Source organism: Nylanderia fulva, unplaced genomic scaffold (assembly GCF_048542155.1).
Source record: "Nylanderia fulva isolate GAGA-0341 unplaced genomic scaffold, ASM4854215v1 Scaffold223, whole genome shotgun sequence".
NCBI classification, from domain to species: Eukaryota; Metazoa; Arthropoda; class Insecta; order Hymenoptera; family Formicidae; genus Nylanderia; species Nylanderia fulva.
Genome location: NW_028190288.1, coordinates 128458 through 138090, shown reverse-complemented (window position 1 = coordinate 138090; position 9633 = coordinate 128458). Strand labels below are relative to the sequence as shown.

The following is a 9633-nucleotide window of genomic DNA, read 5'->3' as shown; positions in this document are numbered from 1 at the left end:
ATATGTTAAATTTATATTTATAAAAAAGGATTATTTAATCGATATTATTGTTAGACAAAAATTTTTTGGTGAAGTTTTAGCATATGTTTACGTAATAGAATTTCAAAAACGTGGATTACCACATATACATTTATTGATTACATTAAAACAGAATTGTAAGATATCAAATTCTGAAATAGTTGATAAATTTATTTCTGCAGAAATTCCTGATCCTAATGAAAATGAAAGTTTACATAATGTTGTAATGAAACATATGATTCATGGACCATGTGGAAATTGGTGTTTGATAAATGATAAATGTTCAAAACATTTTCCAAAACCATTTCGACCTGAGACGACTATGGATGAAGATGATTACCCGCACTATCGTCGAAGAAATAATGGATTGCTGTACGAAAGACCTGGACGATACGTTGTTGATAATCGATATGTTGTTTCATTTAATCCAACTCTTTTACTTTTATTCAATAGTCATATTAATGTTGAAATAGTTTCGAGTATACGGTCAGTAAAATATTTATATAAATATATTTATAAAGGTCATGATGCAGCATCTATAGTTATTGGAGAAAATATAGATAAAACTATAAATCATGATGAAATTCAAAATTTTATTGAAGCTCGGTATGTCGGGCCTGTGGAAGCATGTTGGCGCATTTTAAGTAAACCTTTGCAAGAAAAAAGTCACGCTATATTTCGTTTACCGGTTCATTTACCAAATGAACATAATGTAATAATCGATAATAATATTAATAATGATGCGATAAGATCTGCTGTAGAACGAGTAACAATGATGTTAGATTATTTTGAGTTAAATGTTCGAGATGAAGAAGCAAAACAATATTTATACAGTGATATTCCATGTCATTATGTATTTAAAAAAATAAAAATTAGTGGCAAAATTATTAATCGCTGGGAGAAACGTCAAAGATACTTTAATTGGTCGTATGTATTCCGTCAGCCCATCTCAGATAGAATTGTTTCATTTACGTATACTTTTATTACATGTTAAAGGAGCTACAAGTTTTCAAGAATTAAGAACAGTTAATAACGAAACACATCAAACTTTTACTGCCGCATGTTTAGCATTAGAACTCATAGAAGATGATGAGGAATGGTATCGTGCAATGAATGAAGCGAAAATTTGGATGATGCCAAGACGACTTCGTAATTTATTTGTACGAATTTTGATTCATTGCCAACCAGTTCATCCAAAGAAATTATGGGATAAGTTTAAAATAGATATGTCGGAAGATTATGCAAGAAGATTTGGACCTATAATAGGAATAAAGAAAGTTTATAATTATATTACTAATGTGCTTCAAATGGAAGGTTCGAATATTGCTAATTTTCCTGAATTAGAACAAGAAATTATTGAACAAGAAATAAATAATGAAGAACAAATTGAGGAAGATACATCGATAGGTATGCAACAATATGAACAATTAAATATAGAACAAAAAGAAATTGTTGATACTATTTTAGAAGCAACAATAACAAATAACAATAACAATAATTATTTTAAAAATAAAATCTCAACGGCAATCGGAGCCTGTGCGGACGACATGCACAAAATTAATAAATTAAAATGAGATCTCAAATCAAACTCATTTATTAAATTCTAAACGTTTCGACCCACTTCGGGTCTTCTTCAGTAGCTGCAAAATACAAAGAAACAAAAATAAAAGATAATCGGTACAAACAGAAAATTATAAAACTCATATACATACAATCCGCAAATAAATTAAATATCATTCTCCTCCCTATTCAAACCGTCCGGCCGTCGGAGCGTCTCCCTAACGGTGACCATCGTCAGGAAGGAAGCAGAGCAGTGACTCCCTTACCAAAACTAAACAACATAGTATAGATTAAACGTAGAAAAATCCACAAAAATTAAAAATTAAAAACCGGGAAGTACACTCACCCCGACAGTAAAAACAGAGAGAAGACGATGCTACACGTGACACATCACTCTAACGACTGTGCGGTATTCTACCTCGACACAGTCGATACATATATACGCAAAAAACAAATATAAAAATATAAAAATAAAATATGAAAATAAAAATAAAAACAACTAAAACTTATCAGCACTCATGTCAAAGGTCTAATAAAAAAACCGGCTATGTATAATCACAAAGCTAGATTTTGGTAAATTTTTCTATTAACAGATCAAAATTCTCGTTTAATTTATCAGTGTCGCTATGTAAATTTAAACTATTCCTCTGCCGTTTTATGTGGATCATTTCGGATATCAAACGTTTACCTAAAAAAGGCTCCTCGTCTAAAACTTTTACATCCTCCCAATTAAATTCATGGTTCAATAATCTATGTTCCGATATGACTGATAATTGTGACGATTTTAATTTTTGTGGATTTTTCTACGTTTAATCTATACTATGTTGATTAGTGTTGGTAAGGGAGTCACTGCTCTGCTTCCTTCCTGACGATGGTCACCGTTAGGGAGACGCTCCGACGGCCGGACGGTTTGAATAGGGAGGAGAATGATATTTAATTTATTTGCGGATTGTATGTATATGAGTTTTATAATTTTCTGTTTGTACCGATTATCTTTTATTTTTGTTTCTTTGTATTTTGCAGCTACTGAAGAAGACCCGAAGTGGGTCGAAACGTTTAGAATTTAATAAATGAGTTTGATTTGAGATCTCATTTTAATTTATTAATTTTGTGCATGTCGTCCGCACAGGCTCCGATTGCCGTTGAGATTTTATTTTTATTGTAACACAATAATTCGAGCCGAGATTAACTGTTTTTATATTGAATTTACGCTGGCTGTAATAATGCGTCCGTTGAGGAATTTCTTCCAATTTGTTGGACACAGTTTCAATTGGAGCGCTGTCAAACATTTGAAGGATTGGATTAAATTAAACAAAAGCCTGATTAGATTAAACTTGCGAATCAAATTTTTAAAAGATTGTTTAAATGAGAATGTTACACCGTCTCATCTTATATTTCTTTCTCGTTATGTTAATAATTTATATCATTATAAGTCTGCATTGAAACACAAATTTATTTTTAAACGTACTATTAAAGACATTTTAAGAAATGAAATTTATGATGCTCATAGACAGAGGCACAAAGTTAGATTAGATATTTATGAAATCGTTCGTTACATCATGATAGATCTCCCAGTGTGTTATTGCGATGGGTTTTTCGGTGAGCAAAGCAGATCATTACATTATTTTTATAATAAGGAACGGGTTCGACTGGATGATAAATTTAGATGGCTCTTAGATAAACAAAATAAATTCAATAATAGAAATATTCGTCCTATCCAATATTATTACACATGTACGAAAGAATTTTCTTCAAGGCCATGTGAGTCAGGGCCGTCTCAGTCTCTCAGCGTTTCCTTGAACCCGACTTCCTTTGTTTCTTTAAATCCTGATGTTGCTGACAAAAGAGATAAATGGTTTTTAAATTTATCATCCGTATCGATACCGGTTGAAATTCGAGATTTGTTGCGGTTAGGAGAGAACTTCTGTCTGCCAGTATTTGACAAAGATAAAACCACCATAGAGTTGTTGAAGAATGTAGAACAAAATATTTTTAAACTCCCTGTGGAAAAACGATCTGCAGTCAGAAATAGAGCCTTTCCCATAATAAATAAATTCCATATTTCCATGTCTGAAAAAGCTCACACAAAAAATAGTTTTTGTAAGGCTTACAAATTGACGGGTAAATTCATCCAAGACAATCCCGATATTTTATTTATGAAGGCGGATAAAGGTAACATCACGGTTGCGATGAACAGAGATATGTACATGGACAAAATGTGTGATTTGCTGGCTGACCGGGATACTTATACTGTTGTTAAAAAAGATCCGACTAGGAACCTAATTAATCAATTACACGGAATTTTAATGAGATGGAAAATGAAGAATTACATTTCTTCAACAACATATAAATCCCTGAACTGCACGGACGGGGTTCTACCGAGAGCGTATGGTCTGCCGAAGGTGCATAAACCGAATTGCCCTTTACGTGTCATCGTGTCATCTAGGAATACACCTCTTTATTACTTGGCAAAATTTTTACATAAGATAATATATAAGGCAATTCCGAAACCTGATTCGGCTATTTCTGATAGTTTCCAATTAGTGAACAAATTAAATGGTTTATGTGTGGATAGTGATGTGAAGCTAGTTTCACTAGATGTTGCATCATTGTTCACCAATGTACCATTGGATATGGCTATTGATAGTTTAATTAACAGATGGGGGTATATTGAAAAAGAGTGTATTATTCCACGAGATGAATTTTTATTGGCAATTCGTTTTATTATGAATTCGACTTATTTTATCTTTAATAATGTATGTTATCAACAGACTTTTGGCACGCCTATGGGTTCCCCCCTCTCACCAATCATTGCGAATATCACGTTGCAAGATTTGGAGAGTAGAGCGATTGCTGCGATTCCAATGTCATTTCCATTTTATTTTAGATATGTTGACGATATCGCGTTGGCGGCCCCACCCTCCATGCTTAAAATTGTTTTAAACACTTTCAATTCTTTCCATCCTAGATTGCAGTTCACCATGGAGGAGGGGGTTGACAACCGATTGAATTTTTTAGACGTCACCATTATTATAAATAATGGGAGCATTGAGTTTGATTTGTTTCATAAGCCGACGTATTCAGGCAGATATTTAAATTTTGAATCGCAGCATCCTCTCTGTCATAAAAAAGGCACCATTATCAGCCTCATTGATAGAGTTTTTTGGCTATCTCATCCGAAATTCCATAAAGGTAACTTTGAGTCTATGATTGGAGTTCTTTTGTCTAATAATTATCCTCTCAATTTGATATTTCAAACATTACAAGCGCGGTTAAAAAAGTTGTTCTTCCGCTGCAATAATAAGTTGCATAACAATAGAGCAAATATATGCAATGACAAGATCCTTACGCAGAAAAAAGTTTCGTACTTTAATATTCCGTATATTAATAATGTATCGAAGAGAATTGAGGACATTACACGTGATTTGGATGTCATTCCATCCTATACAGCAATTAACAGTCTCCGTAAATTTATTAAAGTACACAAGGATAAGTTACCAAGGGAACTCCATAACAATGTAGTTTATAAAATTGATTGTATGGATTGTGATGCGTCGTACGTAGGGCAGACGGGTAGATTGTTGAAAACTAGGATGAAAGAACATCGCAACAACATAAAAAGAAACGCGTCACAATTATCAGTCATATCGGAACATAGATTATTGAACCATGAATTTAATTGGGAGGATGTAAAAGTTTTAGACGAGGAGCCTTTTTTAGGTAAACGTTTGATATCCGAAATGATCCACATAAAACGGCAGAGGAATAGTTTAAATTTACATAGCGACACTGATAAATTAAACGAGAATTTTGATCTGTTAATAGAAAAATTTACCAAAATCTAGCTTTGTGATTATACATAGCCGGTTTTTTTATTAGACCTTTGACATGAGTGCTGATAAGTTTTAGTTGTTTTTATTTTTATTTTCATATTTTATTTTTATATTTTTATATTTGTTTTTTGCGTATATATGTATCGACTGGGTCGAGGTAGAATACCGCACAGTCGTTAGAGTGATGTGTCACGTGTAGCATCGTCTTCTCTCTGTTTTTACTGTCGGGGTGAGTGTACTTCCCGGTTTTTAATTTTTAATTTTTGTGGATTTTTCTACGTTTAATCTATACTATGTTGATTAGTGTTGGTAAGGGAGTCACTGCTCTGCTTCCTTCCTGACGATGGTCACCGTTAGGGAGACGTTCCGACGGCCGGACGGTTTGAATAGGGAGGAGAATGATATTTAATTTATTTGCGGATTGTATGTATATGAGTTTTATAATTTTCTGTTTGTACCGATTATCTTTTATTTTTGTTTCTTTGTATTTTGCAGCTACTGAAGAAGACCCGAAGTGGGTCGAAACGTTTAGAATTTAATAAATGAGTTTGATTTGAGATCTCATTTTAATTTATTAATTTTGTGCATGTCGTCCGCACAGGCTCCGATTGCCGTTGAGATTTTATTTTTATTGTAACACAATAATTCGAGCCGAGATTAACTGTTTTTATAAATAATTATTTTTATATCGATGGTCCAGGTGGTTCTGGTAAAACATTCATTTATACAACCTTATATTACTTACTTAAAAATAGTGAAAAAATAGTTAGTACGATGGCATTTACTGGTATTACTGCAACATTACTTCCAAATGGAAGAACAATACACAAAGTTTTTGGGTTACCTGTTCCTCTTTTTGCTGATTCTATATCAAATATTAAAATTCAATCTAAAGAGGCTGAAAAGTTAAAACTTGTAGATGTTTTTATTATAGACGAAGCTCCTATGGCACCTCGTTATGTATTAGAAATAATAGATCGAACATTACGTGATATAATGCAAAATGATTTATATTTTGGTGGTAAAATTGTTCTTCTTGGTGGAGATTTTAGACAATTATTACCTGTAAAAGAAAAGGCTACGCTTTGTGAAATTATAAATTTATCGATAAAATTTATTAGTTTATGGAAACAATTTAAAATATTTTCATTGACACAAAATATGAGAACTTTATCACAGGAAAAACATGTTTACACAATTTTTATTAAATTTAGGTAATGGTTCTTTAAATGACCATTCAGATAATATTCATATTCCAGAAAAATGTGTAGCAAACGCAAATTCGGATATTGATCTCGGTTAAAGATATGTACGGAGATATTATAAAACATAAACAATATAAAACTATGACTAATTACGTTATATTATCTGCAAGGAATGTTGATGTTGATGTTGATGAAATAAACGAAAAGGTAGTAAATTTATTGGACGAAACAACAGAGAGAATTTATACAAGTATAGATACTCTTGAAACGACTGGAGATAATCAAGATATACATGAAATAATTCCAATAGAATATCTCAATTCTTTAAATCCATTGTGTCTTCCACCTTATAAATTACGTTTAAGAAAATACACTATTGTCATGCTTATTAGAAATCTTAGTATTAATGAAGGTTTATGTAATGGTACAAGATTACTGATTTTAGATTTAGATAATAATTTATTGCGTTGTGAAATTTTAACAGGTAATAAAATTGGAGAAATTGTTTTTATTAATCGTATCATTCTGTATTGCGAAAATATATATCCATTTACATTTAGAAGAAGACAATTTCCAGTGAAATTAGCATTTGCTATGACCATAAATAAATCACAAGGACAGACTTTCGATAAAATTGCAATAGATCTTCGAAAAGATATTTTCAGTCATGGACAACTGCATGTCGCATTTTCACGAGTTCGTTCTTGGGATTCGTTGAAAATTTATTTAAAAGATAATAATGTGACTAAAAAAATCAAAAACTATGTTTATAAAGAAATACTAGATTAATAAAAGATAACAAATAAATATGTGACATATGATTATGTTATAATAATAATAAAAAATAATAAAACAAATAAAAATTTAAAAGATTTTTATTTCAAATATTTAATTTAATTAACGATTATTATTTAATTAAAGATTAATAATTAAATTATTTTAATTAAAGATTAGAAATTATTTTGTTCTTTTAATCGTATTTGAAGTGAAAATGAAAACTAACTAAACAATTTTTATTTTTTTCTTATAGCCTATTTATATTGTATTATATATATTTAATTTTTTTAAATTAAAGGATAATATTTATACCATTTTATAAAATTATTATAAAAAGTACACATTTAATAAATTTTACAGTATTTTAATTATAAACGACGATTTTTATTTTAATTAATAAAATACATTAAAAGAACATTAAAAGGACATTAAGAACATTAAGAGAAATTGTGCTTAATTGAATTTCAAAATTATATAACTATTTAAAGAAATTGAAATATAGTTAGCGCTGTATAAACCGCGCGGTGATAATTGTCGGTTTTTAATATTTAAAAACAAAGCAGAAATTGAGAAGTTTACAAACCGAAATATTGTACTTAATTAATTTAGTATTTAGGTAATTAATTAATTAAAGTTTGAAGATGGCGCGCGCGTCAGCGCGCGCTACGTGCTAGTCCCTACAGTAAAATCTCTGTGATACCAGGAAGTTTGCCGAAAATCGCGATCCCATTGTTGCCGCTTTATTCCGATCGTGATTGGTCGTGGCGACGCGATCGATCTCGCGACGCAAGTTGACGTGAAGTGCGCGACGATGAGCGATGCAATGTTCGTTTGACAGCTTGCAATTTTGAATTAAAAATAATTAACTATAACTATAATTATTATATAATCTTAACTACAAATAAGATATTATATAATCTTAACTACAAATAAGAACGTAAAAACAATGCAGAAAATGATAATCTTTTAGTATTTAAAAAAATATTTAAAATATTGACATTTTTTTATAATTTTATAATAATTCATAATAATTTTATGACTTTAGCATAATTTAATCAATAATTTTAGCAATAATTTATAACTTAAAATTTGAATCAGTATAGATATTTTAATTTTATACTGTGCGTGCGTGCGTGCGAGTGTGCGTGTGTACGTACATGTGTATGTGCATGTGTGTGCATGTGTGTACATGTGTGTGTATGTCTGTGTATATGTGTTTGTGTGTGTTTGTGTGCGCGTGCGTAAGTACGCGCGTGTGATAAATAATTATTTAATTAAAAATTAATTATATATTTTTTGGAATTTTTTTATCAAAGATTTGTAGCATTTTATCAATAAATACATCATATTTTACACACATAATTATTCACATTTATTTACTATTTATTTAATTTGATTATACGTAATTACAACTAAAATAATTAAGTAGAATTATTATATATATAATTTTAACTACAATTTAGAATGTAAAATACAAAAAATACGTCTTTTAAATGTTACCAATATTGATAGTTTTTATAATTTTATATTTACAGTAAAATTATAATTTTAGCAATAACTTATAATTTTAAATTTTTATTAATTTATATATTTTAATTTTATTTAATTAAACATTTCTTTATTTTAATAAAATAATTTTTTTTATTATAGCGAAATAACATATTATGTCATTATTCAAGTAAAGAAAGAAATTATATTTTATGACTGTATTATTGATACTCTGAAAAATATAAGTATAATATAATATAATGAATAACTTTTTATAGTCGCATATTAGCTAGAAAGAAATTCAGAATTTGAATAAGATAAAATTATGGAGATAATTATTTAATTGAAGATCATTTATTTATTCTTTTTCTGAATTTTATTTGTAACATTTTATCAATATATATATACATATATATATATATATATATATATATATATATATTATTTGCTAATGAGAACGAGAAAGTAAAACATAGTAATATTAAATATTTAATATAAAATACATATAATAATACGTATAATAATGCTAAATATTTAAAGTATTTAAAATATGTTATTTATTACTTTAAATATGTAAAATATTTGTATTTTTAAAATCAAATTGTCTCTTCGTAAAGAAAATAATTTTGTTAAAATTTATGGAATAGGATGATATCCTTTTAAGGTTTGCAAAAATGACATTTTTTCGCCGTCAATTAATTGCACATTTTCCACTGACGAAAAACTGAAAGATATGGAGGTTTATTTTCAGG

General features: G+C 29.4%; 1 protein-coding gene and 1 long non-coding RNA gene across 2 annotated transcripts; both read left to right on the top strand.

Moving 5' to 3' along the window:
* The first annotated feature begins 2371 nt into the window (after positions 1-2371).
* LOC146723171 (uncharacterized) lies at positions 2372-2663 on the top strand. The gene is made up of 2 exons (XR_014924709.1): positions 2372-2529; positions 2602-2663. It is a non-coding gene; the product is annotated as an uncharacterized LOC146723171 (long non-coding RNA).
* Positions 2664-3302: 639 nt separating this feature from the next.
* Positions 3303-5968, top strand: LOC146723170 (uncharacterized). Its single transcript, XM_085482966.1, has 4 exons — positions 3303-3980; positions 4350-4770; positions 5573-5640; positions 5716-5968. The coding sequence occupies exons 1-3, from the start codon at positions 3645-3647 to the stop codon at positions 5608-5610; spliced, it is 795 nt and encodes a 264-aa protein (XP_085339092.1). The 5' UTR covers positions 3303-3644; the 3' UTR covers positions 5611-5640; positions 5716-5968.
* Positions 5969-9633: the final 3665 nt, after the last annotated feature.

Coding starts and splice junctions, on each gene's coding strand:
- LOC146723170 (XM_085482966.1), top strand. CDS start 3,645: ATGTCTGAAAAAGCTCACACAAAAAATAGTTTTTGTAAGGCTTACAAA. Junction 3,981..4,349: donor GAGCGTATGGTCTGCCGAAG/GTGCATAAACCG, acceptor TGTTATCAACAG/ACTTTTGGCACGCCTATGGG. Junction 4,771..5,572: donor TCATCCGAAATTCCATAAAG/GTAACTTTGAGT, acceptor GGGTCGAGGTAG/AATACCGCACAGTCGTTAGA.